Below are 16,086 nucleotides of genomic sequence, written 5' to 3'. Positions count from 1 at the left end.
TTTATTGTATGTCATTAGTTGCCATTGTTAGATGTTCATCTACTCTTTCAAGGCCAAGTGCTCATTTCAATATATAATAATTCAAAGGACTTAAATTCAAGACAAGACAACTAGGGTTTGCTTGATAATATTTTTTTCCTTTTCCATTAAACTTCTCTCTAGTTTGATCGAAAATTTATTCAAACTGCTTTAGGAATGAGTAATTTGATTGTTAAAGTCTGGCTCATGCTCAATTCAAACAAACCATGCCCAAGTTCAACTCAACCATTTCAATGAGCTCATGAGTCATGAGCATTAGCCTAAGCTTTGATATGGATAAATCATTAAATGATTAACGGTTTTTGGAAAAAAGAAAAGAAAAGAAGTTTGATCTCTCTTAGATATAAGACAATTAAAAAATAATAATAACAATAGTTGAGGCTGAGGGTTTGAATGCCCATTTGGGAAGGGGGGAGGGGGTGGGTAGTGAAATTTTCATTATTGTCTTCCAAACTTCTGTAGCATGAAGTTTGTTATTTGCCTGTCCAAATCATGTAGAAAATAGCCTTGGAACACTTGAAACTTTAGTCCAAAAATGTACATAAATAATCTCCAAATGTGGGGAAACTTGTCCAAGAATATCGTGGAAATATTAGAGAGTAGTCATTGTCGGAAGGGGCATGGCAAGACCAGAATATGACAAAATATATAACATGACCATGTCAGGGGAATATGGCATACATGGAATCTTCAAAGTAGGCGCATGGGCTTGTCAGACGCATGGGATTATACAGGGACTTCACAGCAGGCGCACTTGAATATTGTATCATTTAATCTTCAGTCAACCGCAAAATTAGGAGTATCTTGACTGAACAGCATGGGAGAATAACTTTATCAGACTGAAAAGAATCTTAGAACAGTAGTGTAATAATAGTAGTATCCCAAGGACACTAACTATTAATCAGTGGAAGGAGCATCGGATGGATAATCTTAGTTAAATTAGTTAAAACCAAATTAGTTAAATTACACAATTGTAGACTTTTAGCAATATTTTTTTTGTTAATGTGGGTGTCCATGATTCTTTAAGTAACTGACTTTTTTCTCAAATATGGTAAGTATAGTCCCTCCATCCTACACATACCACATACTTTCTTGAGAAAAAACCCTTAATGATAACAACAAATGCTAATTACGAGTTTATTTATTTATTTTACTTTTAGGTGAAAGTTTTTATTTATTTTATTTTATTTATTTTGGGTGAAAGCTAGTTACAAGTTTTGAATTAGACATTCTCCATGTCTAGAATCACATATTTTTCATTTATATTTCGCATGGACTGGCTGACCACGTTTTATGTTGGATAAGGAATGCATGAACACTAATACCTGGGCTTGTAGTTCCGAGCCTAGATACGCAGCCCATTTCTGTCATCAACATTTGGGCCTTGTTTTCCAAACTGGTAACCCTCCTTTTTCATTCTCAGCCCTAGTTATTGTTTGCCCAACCGAAATCCCCATGACAGAGCCAGCGCCTCCTAAATTCCCAAGTTAAACCCTTGTTAAAAAACCAAAAAAAGAAAAAAAAAAAAAAGCGGTTTTCCCAGTTCTCACAATACAAAATCTCTTCCTCTCCGATTGAACCGGAAATTCCGAAATGAAAAACCTGAAGCTGTACTCGGAGCTCTGTTCGAAACTCCAGCTTCAATCCAATGAAGAAGTCGTTCTCTTCTTTGCACACGATATCGAGCGGAGCCGCTTCTTCTTCGCTTCTTCCGCCAATCTCATCTACACCATCCACCTCTCTTCATTCCAAGTATGCCCTCTCTTCCTTCAAATCATCTCTTTTTTTTCGAAATGGTTAATGGTTTTGTTTTTTTTTTTTTTACAAATTGAGCGATTTAATTTGTAGAAAGTTAAACTTTGATTACTGTTAATGCTATATCACAAATTACATCTTTTATTTTGTTTTCAATTTAGCATTTTGTTTTTGTTCAGTTCCGTTCCGTTCAATCTCGCTGGCTGTTATAGTAATTTTCATGTTCGAAAACGACGTCGTGCTGATTGGATTGAAGGACTAAATTGAAAACGAATGGAAGTTATAAAAAAGAAAAAAGAAAAAAGAAACTTAAACGATTGAATTGAAAATATGTTATTTGATAGTGTAATTTGCCATTTAGCGTATTATCAAGGCTAAATGATAATCTACGTCCCTAAACTTTGCATGAATTTCGTTTTTCATCCCTGAACTTTTTAAAGAGATTTTTTCAATAGTGTGAAAATTGGATTAAGTGTAACATTTTAAGTAGTTTAGGATCGAAAAATGAACTAATTAAAGTTAAGGGGCGAAAAGCAAAATTCCTGCAAAGTTTAGGGATGAAAACTATATTTTAACCTATTATCAATATAGGACTAAAGAGCAAAGAGTTTGAAGAAAGTACATTTTCAATATTTCTGTACATAATTAACACACTACAGTTCATTGCTTGAATTGTATATATTTTTATTTATTTTTTCCCATGATTTATAGAATGAGAGGACCTGGGGAAAAGCTTCATTGCCAGCGGAGGTTAATTCTATTGATTTGGAGCCTAATGATTACATAACGGCCTTTGAGTATCACATGGAGAAAGAAGCGCTGATAGTGGGGACTTGTAGTGGGCTTTTGTTGCAGCATAGTGTGGATGACAATGGAACCGAAGTGGTTGGTAGAGTGGAGGGTGGGGTCAGGTGCATCTCACCCAGTCCTGATGGAGATTTGCTCGCCGTAATGACGAGTCCTGGGCAGGCACTGATTATGACAAATGATTGGGATTTGCTGTACGAGACCACAGTAGAGGAATTACATGAAGGTGTTGACGTAAGTAAGGACCTCTTTCCATTATTATTCCTTGCTTTTGTGTCATTCCAATTTTTCAAGCGTAGTGTATGCTAGTATATGTTACATTGATTGACTGGAAATAAATCTCTTTTATATTTTTGTGATTTGTAAGACACGCTTCTTGATAATTTGGGACCGGATTTGTGCCCTTATAGTTGCTCAACGGGAATCATCTTCTTAATTGGAGACATAGTGTGTTGCAGTTTGTATGTTCTCTATTGGTTATATTACCTACCTCTGGATGATATCATCATGATTTGCTTGTTCCTGAAATCATTTGATTCCCTAGTTTTATAGAATTGAAAATTATAATTTTGCTTCAATTCTTGGAATAGAAATATTATGATTATAGCAGAGAGGTGTCTTTTTTTTTTCCCTTTAGTTGGAAATCTAATGAATGGACTTTGGTTTTCAGCTGAACCTACTCTTTCTTCTACGAATGAGAGTCCCATATCTTGGCGAGGTGATGGGAAGTACTTTGCTACGCTAAGTGAGTTGTGTGATTCTACTAGCTTGATTAAGAGGATTAAGATATGGGAACGGGATTCTGGGGCATTGCATGCTACTTCAGAATCAAAGGCATTTATGGGATCAATTATAGAATGGATGCCAAGTGGAGCGAAAATTGCAGCTGTTTATGATAGGAAAGCAGATAATGAGTGTCCCTCAATAGCTTTCTTTGAGAGGAATGGATTAGAAAGAAGCTCTTTTGGCATCAATGAGAAAATCGATGCAACAATAGAAATGCTAAGGTGGAATTGCACTTCAGATCTTCTTGCAGCCATTGTCAGATGTGAAAAACATGACTCTGTGAAGATCTGGTTTTTCAGCAATAATCATTGGTACTTAAAGTTTGAAATTAGGTACTTAAGGCAGGATGGAGTGAGGTTCATGTGGGACCCAGCAAAACCGTTGCAGTTGATTTGTTGGACTCTTGGTGGCCAAATCACAATTTACAACTTCATCTGGAATACAGCTGTCATGGAGAACTCATTGGCATTAGTTATTGATGACTCTGAGATACATGTGACTCCCCTTTCTGTGTCGCTTATGCCACCTCCTATGTATCTATTCAATCTGAAATTTCCAAGTGCTGTCCGAGACATATCTTTATATTCTAAGAATTCCAAGAACCGTTTAGCTGCTTTTTTATCAGATGGTTCTTTGTGTGTTGTAGAGCTTCCTGCACCTGATACTTGGGAAGAACTAGAAGGCAAACAATTTGTCATTGAAGCTTCCATTTCTGAATCAGTTTTTGGATCTTTTGTTCATCTCTTATGGTTGGATTCACATATACTTCTTGCTGTTTCACATTATGGGTTTAATCATTACTTGTCCAGTACCTCATCAAATGAGGGTGAGCTTCTTGGCTGTTATTTGCAGGAAATTGAGCTTGTATGTTCTGAGGATCATGTTCCAGGCTTACTGACATGCTCAGGCTGGCATGCAAAAATTTCCTATCAAAACTCTCTAGAAGGACTGATTATTGGCACTGCTTCCAACCCAACCAAACTATGTTCAGCGTTTATTCAGTTTGACGGTGGAAAAATATTTGAGTATACAACCAGGATGGGAGCTTTGAAACATGATGATATGAGTTTCTCATCATCTTGCCCTTGGATGAATGTGGTTTCAGCTGGTGACAATGGATCGTTGAAGCTTTTGCCTTTTGGACTTGATGACATCGGCAGGTTGCATCTTGGTGGGAGGATATTATGCAACAATTGCAACAGTTTCTCGTCTTACTCTAATTTGGCTGATCAAGTGATCACACATTTAATTCTTTCAACTAAACAGGACTTGCTCTATATTGTTGAAATTAGTGATATATTGCATGGAGAATTAGACCCGAAATATGAGAACTTCATCCACACTCCTAATAGGAGAAGAGAAGAAAATAAAAACTTCATAAATATATGGGAAAGAGGTGCCAAAATTGTTGGTGTCCTGCATGGAGATGAAGCTGCTGTCATATTACAAACAACTCGGGGAAACCTTGAATGCATTTATCCCAGAAAATTGGTCTTGGCCTCAATCACCAATGCATTGGTCCAAGGGCGCTTCAGAGATGCATTACTCATGGTGAGACGGCATAGGATAGATTTCAACATCATTGTTGACCATTGTGGTTGGCAAGCATTTCTCCAATCAGCTGCAGAGTTTGTCACGCAGGTTAGCAATTTGAACTACATAACTGAGTTTGTTTGTGCCATAAAGAATGAGAATATCACAGAGCGACTGTACAAAGATTTGGTATCTTTACCCTGCTCAAAGGATGCTAGAGATGCGCAAGCTAGAGATTCAATGGGTCTTGGTGATAATAACAAGGTTTCTTCTGTCCTTCTGGCTATAAGGAAGGCTCTTGAGGAAAAACTACCAGAAAGCCCTGCAAGGGAGCTTTGCATCTTGACCACTCTTGCTCGTAATGATCCCCCAGCACTTGAAGAAGCTTTGGAGAGAATAAAAGTTACCCGTGAAATGGAATTATCAGGTTCTAATGACCCTAGGAGAATGTCTTACCCTTCTGCTGAGGAGGCTCTGAAGCATCTCTTGTGGTTATCTGATTCTGAGGCGGTATTTGAGGCTGCTTTAGGCCTTTATGATTTGAACCTTGCAGCTATTGTGGCATTGAACTCTCAGCGGGATCCTAAAGAATTTCTTCCTTTCCTTCAAGAGTTGGAACAAATGCCAGCTGTCTTAATGCGCTACAATATTGACCTTAGGCTGCTCAGGTTTAGGAATGCTCTTAAACACATTGTTTCTGCAGGTGATGCTCATTATGAAGATTGTATGAACCTCATGAAGAAAAATCCTCAGCTTTTCCCACTGGGACTTCAGCTTATCACTGATCCTCCGAAGAGGAAGCAAATCCTTGAGGCCTGGGGAGATCATCTTAATGATGAAAAATGTTTTGAGGATGCAGCTACAACTTATTTGTGTTGTTCAAGTTTGGAAAAGGCATTGAAGTCATATCGTGCTTGTGGTAATTGGAGTGGAGTGTTTACAGTTGCTGGGCTCCTTAAGATGGGAAAAGATGAGATAATGCAACTGGCTCATGAGCTTTGTGAAGAATTTCAAGCTCTTGGTAAACCAGGGGAGGCTGCCAGAATTGCTCTGGAGTACTGTGAAGATGTTAATGGGGGGCTGAATTTGTTGATTAGTGCAAGGGAGTGGGAGGAGGCCTTGAGGGTTGCATTTATGCGGAGGAGAGAGGATTTAATCTCAGAAGTGAAGAATGCATCTTTGGAATGTGCAAGTATGTTGATAGGTGAATACAAGGAAGGCTTGGAGAAAGTAGGGAAGTATCTGACCCGCTACTTAGCTGTTCGACAGAGAAGATTACTTCTTGCTGCAAAGATCCAGTCAGAGGAACGGTCAATGAGTGATCTCGATGATGATGCAACTTCAGAGGCTAGCAGTAATTTCAGTGGAATGAGTGCTTACACTACAGGGTTTGTCTTTATACTTCCATTGCATATAACTTTTGACTCCATAGCATATTATTCTTTACCAGAGTTATTGGTTCTGTGCAATTTCTCACTCAATATTCTTCATTAGTGGGTAGTTCTATGTACAAATCCATTGCTTGTGGGTTGTTACCTTTGGTCTTTGATTTTTTAGTTGTTAGAACAATGATTAAGTGATTAAATTCACCATTTCCTATCTACTTTTGCTTTTGGGACAAATGGTAATTTATAATGATATCAAAGCAAGTGGTCCTTAGTTTGAACCAAGTGTCTACTCTATCTTTTATTAAAAAAATTAAAAATTCCATGTGCTAAGCCCTACTTATTGAAGGAGATTCTAGGAACACGAGGAGTGTTAGAATCATGGTTTAGTGATTAAATTCATATTTTATCAGCTTAAGCTGCTGGGACAAGTGGTGATCCTGCATCATTAAGTTTATTCATGAATACCTTATTTTATCAGCCATAAACACTGTTGTTTGACTTGACTCCAAAGGGTAACACAATTGGCTGGGGACCATGCCTTATGAAGTCGAGGTTGCCGGATCAAATCTCCCCCTCCCCCTCTTGGGAAATCCTTCGGTTATTTCTCCCTTTATCAGGGAGGGCTCAGTTTCAGTTATTTCTCCTAGGTTTGTTGAACCATGTTACAGCTTTATCCTGCCCCTGCAACTCCAAGTGTAATTTCTGCCAAGCTTGTTCTACTAATATGGTGAAAAGATGAGGAAGAGTTGCTTGAGATGGTTTGGTCATATTCAGATGAGAGCGACTAATGTACCAGTGAGAAAGAGTGAGTTGATCCAAGTTGAAGAACAAAAAAAGTAAGACAGACCAAAAATAGCATTAGTAGAAGTAATAAAAAAAGACATGTCAGTTAGGGAAGCAACAGAGAGTATGACTTCAAATAGAATAGAATGGAGGAAAAGAGTACATGTGGCCTACCCTAACTAATTCGTTGAAGATCCATAGCCAACCCCAAAAATTTGGGACTAAGACTTTGTTGTTGTACTGATATGGATACTCATAAATGTTAAATGACTAACAAGAAGACAGTATTAGAATGGTTGTTGAATATTTTGTTTGTTGGCTGTTAATAGATGGGCTAATCATGGGCATATTATTTCAATCATTTTTGGTTATAATCAGTCTTCACAACTTCTACACCGTTTGCATATCAATTTTAATTTTTTTTTTTTTTTATGTGCTGCTTTGTTATGTAATCCAGTGACAAAGCTACATTCTTCACTTCCCCCCTCCACCCCACAAAAAAAGAAAGAGTCAAATTCATCTGAATGCTTCTGATATTAACCTGCATTACTAAAGGGTTTACCTCACTTCATGAGCAGGACCAGGAAGAGCACTGCATCTTCCATCATCTCAAGCGCAGCTAGCAAGGCCAGAGACACCAGACGCCAGAGAAAAAGAGGAAAAATTCGTCCTGGAAGGTATATTTTTAGGATCTCTTTTCTCTTTTGATACAGTTTAACTTCATTCACAATCTCATGAAAGAAAATTAACACTTGACATTCCAGCGCTGATGAGGAGTTTGCTCTGGTAGAGCATTTAAAGGGCATGTGTCTAACAGCTGGGGCAAAGATTGAGCTTAAATCTTTACTGGTTTCCCTTGTGATGCTGGGTGAGGAAGAAACTGCGAGGAAGCTGCAATGTGCAGGAGAGAACTTTCAACTGTCCCAAATGGCAGCGGTTAAACTAGCTGAAGAGACAATGTCCACTGATATCATAAACGAGCATGCACATACAATGGAGCGCTACCTAAAAAAGTTGACAAATGAAGTGAAAGATTCAGAGGCTTTCAATTGGCGGTCTAAAATATTTCTTTCTCCTTAATAGGTCTGTTTAGTAGGTTTTACCTGATAATTCTTCTGAATTTAACTTAGACGAGCGTTTTGCATTACACTGTATTCGTCAAAATTTTGAGTCTGGCCCTAATCTAATTATCACAAGATCCAATTTTTCTCTTCCAAAATTCTCCGTCACAGGAAATTCTGATAAGTCAATAGCAAGATGATTTGGTTTAACACAATCAATCAACAGCAACCGTTGAAATTTTTTTTTATCTGTTGAACGAACAGGGAAGTCCTCATTTATGGCAGTTCGAATAGGCTGTTGCAGCTTAATAAAACATATAACTAATCGTAATTCTTATTGTTTGATCTGCTTCTCTTTCTATGCAGCGCTGGTTAGAACTTCAATTCCTTTTTGTATTTTTGGGCTGAACTAGGTAGGGATTGCCTAAGAAGTGCATGGGTGAATGAAGAAAATTTTGTAAAAAAAGACGAAGAAGGAAAGCAGTATGAAAATATTGTGAAAAGTGCTTCATTGTGGGCTTTACATCCATTTTTTTAAAATAAAAAATTCGATAATTAGAAAAGATATTAGCCTTGGTATTGTTCAAGCAAATGATTCAAGAAGATAATAAACAAACAAACAAAAAGGCTTTTCTCGAAGATTAATATAAATAATTACAAAGCGTCCTAGCAAATATTGATTGAACCACTAGTCTCATCCGAGTTTCTTCACGTGTCCATTTTTTGGTTTTCTGTTTGGATTGGAAAGATTTTGGAGTAATGAAGTGAATGTGTGAGGAGTTAAAGATGGAACGGCTTGAAGTTTGGCGAATAGAAAATTTAAACAAAATAGAAAAAAAAATCATCAGCGAAAGGGCCCAACCGGGTTCGAACCGGTGACCTCTTGATCTGCAGTCAAATGCTCTACCACTGAGCTATGGACCCTGGGACGTGAGTGTAGCTTAAAGTTTAATATTCATAATAAAATAGCTGCTAGACCCGTATGGCATTCGCTGCATACCTCACACACACATTCCAGAATTCGTAATTCACCTTACCATTAGAAAAACATTGTTAAAGTGTTTTTTTTTTTCTTTACAGCTGCCTTCAAGAAGCAAAATTAGGGAAATTATTTTCCCGGACAGAAAATTGTTTCTGTTAAAATAAATAGCTCCACATTCTACAATTTCTACTTTTACAGTTTCACATTTTAAAGTGAATTATAATTCCCACACAGTTTCTTTTTTCTCTTTGATGAATAAGCATCTTCATTTGAAGGATCTGAAACACGGGTCAAAATAGTTCATTAACAACACAAAACAGCTACACCAACGATAGAACTCAACTTACAAACTCTGGCCTCCTTACCAAGACACCAGTTACAGATGTACTCCTAATAACAAAAACACAAATAATCCAAAGGTATTGATTAGCCAAAAAAAAAAAAAAAAAAAAAAAAAAAAAAAAAATATCACAAATGCCACAATAATCCAAAGGTATTGATTAGCCAAAAAAAAAAAAAAAAAAAAAAAAGAGAAAAGAAATATCACAAATGCCACAAAGAGTGCTATATATTATTCTACAGATTACAAAATTTTCCACCACATTCTATTCTATTTTTGGTCTCCCATTTAATTTTCCTCACAATGCCTTTTTCAGAGTTAATTGCATTCCTCTATGTGGTAAACTGTAGACCACAATGAGAGTCTGCATAGAAGAAGGGACTTCATACTTTTACCTTTCAACTGAGATTCACTCGAGCACACAAACACAACATCCTCCCAATGATATTTAGGATTTTTGATTAGACACAATGTAATCAATGTTCCCTGAATCCTTTTCAGAAAAGAACACTGGAAAAACAAGTGAGCGTCCATAGCAATGTCCTAGCTTATCAATCAATCCTTAGTTGTGAGCCAAATATGAATAGTTAACAAGCCAATCAAAGCAAGTCTGGGAATTGTTTTAAAGAATTATAGTAGCTTCCAGCAGTCCATCTCCCAATTTCCACCAATCTCAACTTGCTTTGAATACCCACCACCACCACCAGGTCCTCTGATCTAGCAAGGTGCCAAAACCAGTTAACATCCTTAAGACACTAGATACTTTTGCTTCATAGGAACTTGCTGCCCTACCATGAACTTAATGAATGGCCTTGTAATTTATCTTAGATTCAAAATCTTCCACCAAGACCAGCTGCAGTCTTGATGAATTTTAACCATCCTAAGACTTCTTCATTTGAGAAGATTCAAGTGAACCCATACAAGCCGGATGGAGCCTGCCTTAGTCCACTCCTAGCCTCTATTCTCCTCAATCCCATACCGCCCTCATTTCTTGGCTTGCATACCAAATCTCAGCTTCTTTTTGCGCCAGAAGACGAGTGGCCAGATCTATTCTGAAGAAACCAACTAAGCTTCTGGTCCACAATCTTAAAAAAATTCTTTGGGTCACTGACTCTGAATGCATGCATGGAACCTGTTTTCAACCTCAACCCAACTAAATCCTGGAGTTTTCTTCAGCCCAGATTCAGGCATCCTTGATCTTATGCTGCCCTCATCACCCCAATTACCAGATTCAGCAAACAAACTCGATAAAACTACATAATTTGTTGCATTTTCAGGTTCAAGTTTAACAAGATGTTGCAGCGCAATTTCTCCTAACTTGATATTAGAGTACATTTTACAAGCACCCAATAATGCTCCCCAAACTCCAGCATCAGGTTTCATTGGCATTGTTTTTATCAAAATCAAAGTTTCATCAAATAGACCAGCACGACCCAGAAGGTCTACCATGCAAGCATAGTGTTCCAACTCTGGTTCGAAATGGTGTTTTTCACACATGGACTCAAAAATTTTCCTTCCTTCTTCTATTAAACCTGCATGTCTACAAGCAGACAAAACATTGATGAAGGACACAGAGTCAACCTGGACATGACTCTCTTGCATGAGTGAGAAAAGTGCAATGGCATTGTTGCCTTGCCCATGAACTGCATACCCTGTGAGCATTGCATTCCATGAAACTGTGTTTTTGTTTTCCATCTCATTAAAGAAATTCTCTGAATAATTGAGCTGCCCACATTTAGCATACATATCAATAAGACTATTCCCAACAAATGTATTAGACAGAAATCCCATCCGGATAATGTAAGCATGAAAAGCCATGCCTTCTCGTAAGGCTGCCAAAGATGCCACTGCTGGAAGGACATTCACAAATGTGACCAAATTGGGCTGAAAGTTTTCCATTATCATGTGGTAAAAGGTGGATATGGCTTTCTTTGCATGTGCATTCTGCATGTATCCTGCAATTATCACATTCCAAGATACTTCATCCTTTGAAAACTCTGTTTTGTAGAATAAGAATTCAGCTGAGGAAAGGCTTCCACATTTTGCATACATGTCAATGAGAGCATTCCTTACAGGACAGTCAGGTTCAAATCCACTTCTCATAATTTGACCATGAATGCTGGTGCCTTGGTGTAGGCCGTTTAACAGGGAACAAGCATGAAGCAAACCCACCATTGTTCCTGCGTCTGGATGTATTTTAGATAGCTGTAATTCATGGAAGAATTCCATTGCATGGTATGGGTCACCAAACTGTACATAGCCATTTATTAAAACATTCCATGTCACAACATCTTTACATGGAAGTCTATTGAAAACATTCACTGCCCAAGTAAATAATCCCCATTTAGAATACATGAATACTAGAGCTGTTCCTGTTGAAATATCAAAATCAAAGTCAGACTTAATAGCATAGCAGTGCACGCTTTTACCCAATCTTATAGCCAATAAATCTGCACAAGCTGGAAGGATACTCATCAGAGTTGTTTTATCTGGTTTCAGATTGTGATTCTGCATATCTCGAAATATAGACAATGCTTCTTCAGGATATCCAGATTGGACAAGAGCAGATATAAAAGCAGCCCAAGCAATCAGATCTCTTTCCACAAGTCCCTTAAACAATTTCTTGGCCTTTTCTAATTCTCCACATTTTATGTACAAGGTCATGATAGGAGTAGCAACCAAAACATCTGAATCAAGCCCTTCTTGTATTGCACACTCATGGATCTCCTTTCCTGTCTCTAAATCTCTCATTTCTGCTGCTGCCAATAGAGCACTTACAGCAGAAGTCTTATTTATCTTAGAATTCTCCACTTTTATTCTATCAAATAACTTCAAAACCTCAAAGAAACATCTATTAAACACATATCCTGCCACCATCGTCTTCCATGACACATCATCTCGTCCCCACATGTGATCAAAGACCCGTCGAGCGGCATTCACATCGCCACACTTAGAGTACATATCAATCAACCCATTTGAAATCGCAGCCTGAAAATCCCTCCTAACCACATATCCATGAATAGACTTACAAGAATCAACATCAGCTAATCTCGAAATAGCTGGAACCAAGTTCAACAAGCTCACTGAATCCGGCTTCACTCCTCCCAACTGCATACTCCAAAATAACCCCAACGCTTCATGAGGATCCTCACTTTGTGACAACCCCGCAATCATTGTATTCCAAGCCACAACATCCTTCTTTGGCAAACAATCAAACACCTCACGTGCACTTCTTAAATCACCCATTTTACAATACATATCAACAAGACCAGTCCCTATAAACACATCACATTCCAGTCTCCTACGGGCTATTTCACGGTGAACAAGAACACCCTTTTGCAAGTCAAGAGAACCAGTACAAGCTTTTAAAACAAACGTGAATGTATACTTGTCAGGCTCACACCCTTTCTCTAGCATAAAATGATACATATTTAGAGCTTCTTTGTATTGTTTTGATCTCGTATAAGCTCTAATCATTGAATTCCACAAAGCAACACGTGGGTTAGACGTGAATTCAAAAACAGAGCGAGCCAAATCACATTTGTGAAACAAAGAGTAAGAATTAATGAGATGGGTGAGTGTGGAATGGTCTTCATTAAGGCCTGAAACTATCAAATGGCTATGGACTTGAAGCAGTGACTTAAGGTCTTTGCATGATGAGAGGAGGCCAAGGTAATGGGTGTAATTTTTTGAACTGTTGGAGGGTATAGTTTGGATTTCAGAAGCTACTGTTGCGAGTGCATGGTAGTGTCTACGTAGTAGTAGTAGCACATTATTTACTGTCATAGCTCTCTCGGCCACAGAGCGGAGAACCTCTATTATGGTCCCTGTGTTTTTCAAAACTAAAAAAATCAAAATCTAACAGTAAAATACATATTAGAGCATTAATTGGAGCCTGTATTTTACAATGTTCTCAATGGGCCTCAACCCAAAACAAGGTTCTAAGGCTCAATAGTTTTTTATGGGTCTTGACCATCATGGCCCAACGAACAAATCTCTTTCTCAGTTTCTCTTGTAAAAATAATTAGGTTTCTCTTGTAAAAATAATTAGGGTAAACTACAAATTACACTCTTGAAGTTTGGGGTTGACGAAATTTTACATCCCAAAATTTCAGAAACTTGATTTTACACCTTGAAATTTGGTTCTGTTAGCAATTCACCCTACTACAGCTAATTTCTGTTGTTAAGTAACACATCATCATACTGATGTATTTTATTTTTGCTAAATCAACTACAAAACTACGTCGTTTTAGTCATGACCAATGAAGAGGTGGCATACATCAAAACTACGTCGTTTAAGGCATAAACTTAAAACAAAAACCTCTGGCCTAAACAACACACTTTCAGGCTAAATTCTAAAATCGAAAAACAAAGAACACAAAAAACTCACACCTCCCTAGCCCAAACCCTTTGGCTCAGACTGAACCTAGATAGGCCATTAGCTCACCTTGTGAACCCAGGCGGCGGTAGTGACGACGGTGGCCACATAGATAGTGAGCTTGAAACTGTGTTGTTTAGGCCAGAGGTTTTTGTTTTAAGTTTATGCCTTAAACGACGTAGTTTTGATGTATGCCACCTCTTTACTTGGTCATCACTAAAACGACGCAGTTTTGTGGTTGATTTGGCAACAATAAAATATACCAGCATGATGATGTGTCACTTAATAGCAGAAACTAACTGTGAGGGGTGAATTGCTAATGGAACCAAACTTCAAGTTGTAAAATTAAGTTTCTAAAATTTTAGGATGTAAAATCCACTCAACCCCAAACTTTAGGGGTGTAATTTGCAATTTATCCAAAAAATTAATAATAATAAAAAATAAATAGAATCTCTCTCTCTCTCTCTCTCTCTCTCTCTCTCTCTCACACACACACACACTCGAGAAATTATACAGTTCTTATGGTGCACTATTCCATTATAAGATTCCCACTTAAATAAAATTGATGAGTCAGGTTATGATTAAAAAAAAAAATTAAACATAAACTAATTTTCACTTAGCAATTTTAAACATATAGAGTCTTCTAATAAAATGGTGGATAAGTGACATGATTTACCATAAGGACTGTATAATTTCTCCTCTCATAGACACACACTCGGCTCTATCTTGAAAACATAGCAAACTGCTAGGCACATTTGAGAAACAATGAGTAAGAATAAATGAGATGGGTAAGTGGAATGGTTTTCATTGAGGCTTGAGACTATCAAATGGCCGTGAACTAGAAGTAGTGACTTAAGGTGTTGAGTTGTATATTTTATTGGGACATGTTAACGGATGCTTTTAGGGTAATTGTTAACAAATCATATTAGGAAAGTTTTAACATCACTTTTATGGGAAATATAAAATGCTGACAGAATAATCAATTGATTTATCATTTTCCCATAAAATATTTCTAAAAATAGTTCCTAAACCAATGCCCTTAGGGCATTTGTTAACATTTTCCTATTTTATTTTATTTTAGAGGGCCAAAAGAATAATATATTTTTAACAATTCAAAGAGTGAGAAAACAAAAGACACAATATAAATTTTCTTTTAGTACAATTTAACTTAATATATTAAAAGCAAATTTAGTTTTTTTTAAATCATGTATAATTTGATTTTGTACTAATTTTACATTAGCTTTCCTTTTAATTGTTAAAATCAAAGAATATGTAAGAAATTTGTTTTCTATTTTGTTGAAGTCTAGTTTTACAATATGCATGATTGAAAATGGGAAAATGATAACTAATTTGGAGAGAAACCCTTCAAATTCTTCTTATATATTTTTATTAGGTGTGAATTTTGAAAATATAACTGTTGGATTGCATGTTTTTATTATATGCTTCATGTTTGCAAAATTAAAAAAATAAAAAATAAAAAATCAATAGCTATATCATCAATGACATGTTTAAATTTAAAGTTTTTGGGTAAAACATTAAGCTTAAAAAATATGTTTGTTGATTGAATAGTAAATAATATCCGATTTGAACGAAATTTGACTTGCGTGTTAAGAACATAAAGAACATGCAATTTAACGGTTAGATTTTCAAAATTCACATTCAATAAAATGATATAAGAGGAGTTTACAGAGTTTCTCTTCAAACTAGTTTGGAGAAACTTTGTTCATGAAAATGCTTGTTCAATAGTGAAGTAGGAATTTAACAACTTGTAAGCACAGTTACAACTATTCTCTAAAAATTTAAATGTTTTGGTTCTTTTGAAGTGGCAAAAAAAAAAAAAAAAAAAAAATGGAATACTTGAGCTAGGTTAAACATTTACAGTCTGGGTTTGAGTCTTTTTCATTTATCACAAGTTCCTAGAAATAGAAATATCCATGTGGACTCTCTTGCCACACTAGCAACGTCCTCGACACAAAGGTTACCTCGGGTGATCCTTGTCGAGGATTTATGTTATCCTACTGAGGCAAAAAGAAATGTGGTTCATGTTCATCAAATAAGGGGAGATCCTAGCTGGATGGACCCTATTGTACTATTTCTCAAGGAGGATGTCCTGCTCGAGGACAAGTCTAAAGTTGATAAGGTGCGGAGGAAAGCTCCTTGGTTTTGGTTGTTCGAGGACCAAAGGTTGTATAAGAGATCATTTTTTGGCCCGTATTTGCTATACATACATCCTG

The 16,086-nt window shown here is 36.9% G+C and overlaps 2 protein-coding genes and 1 non-coding gene across 3 annotated transcripts; 1 reads left to right on the top strand and 2 right to left on the bottom strand.

The window, feature by feature from the left end:
* The first annotated feature begins 1,476 nt into the window (after nt 1-1,476).
* On the top strand, nt 1,477-8,310 carry LOC111996460 (elongator complex protein 1). Its single transcript, XM_024028442.2, has 5 exons — nt 1,477-1,791; nt 2,506-2,839; nt 3,272-6,308; nt 7,670-7,768; nt 7,856-8,310. The coding sequence occupies exons 1-5, from the start codon at nt 1,633-1,635 to the stop codon at nt 8,169-8,171; spliced, it is 3,945 nt and encodes a 1,314-aa protein (XP_023884210.1). The 5' UTR covers nt 1,477-1,632; the 3' UTR covers nt 8,172-8,310.
* Nucleotides 8,311-9,004: 694 nt separating this feature from the next.
* TRNAC-GCA (transfer RNA cysteine (anticodon GCA)) lies at nt 9,005-9,076 on the bottom strand. Its single transcript has one exon. It is a non-coding gene; the product is annotated as a tRNA-Cys (tRNA).
* A 570-nt stretch (nt 9,077-9,646) lies between these two features.
* On the bottom strand, nt 9,647-13,321 carry LOC111996461 (pentatricopeptide repeat-containing protein At2g39620). The gene has a single exon (XM_024028444.2). It carries the CDS (start codon nt 13,258-13,260, stop codon nt 10,579-10,581), a length of 2,682 nt encoding a protein of 893 aa, XP_023884212.2. The 5' UTR covers nt 13,261-13,321; the 3' UTR covers nt 9,647-10,578.
* Nucleotides 13,322-16,086: the final 2,765 nt, after the last annotated feature.

This window comes from Quercus suber, unplaced genomic scaffold, assembly GCF_002906115.3.
Source record: "Quercus suber isolate HL8 unplaced genomic scaffold, Cork oak 2.0 scaffold_334, whole genome shotgun sequence".
Classification (NCBI taxonomy): domain Eukaryota; kingdom Viridiplantae; phylum Streptophyta; class Magnoliopsida; order Fagales; family Fagaceae; genus Quercus; species Quercus suber.
This window is presented reverse-complemented; position numbering and strand designations above follow the sequence as displayed.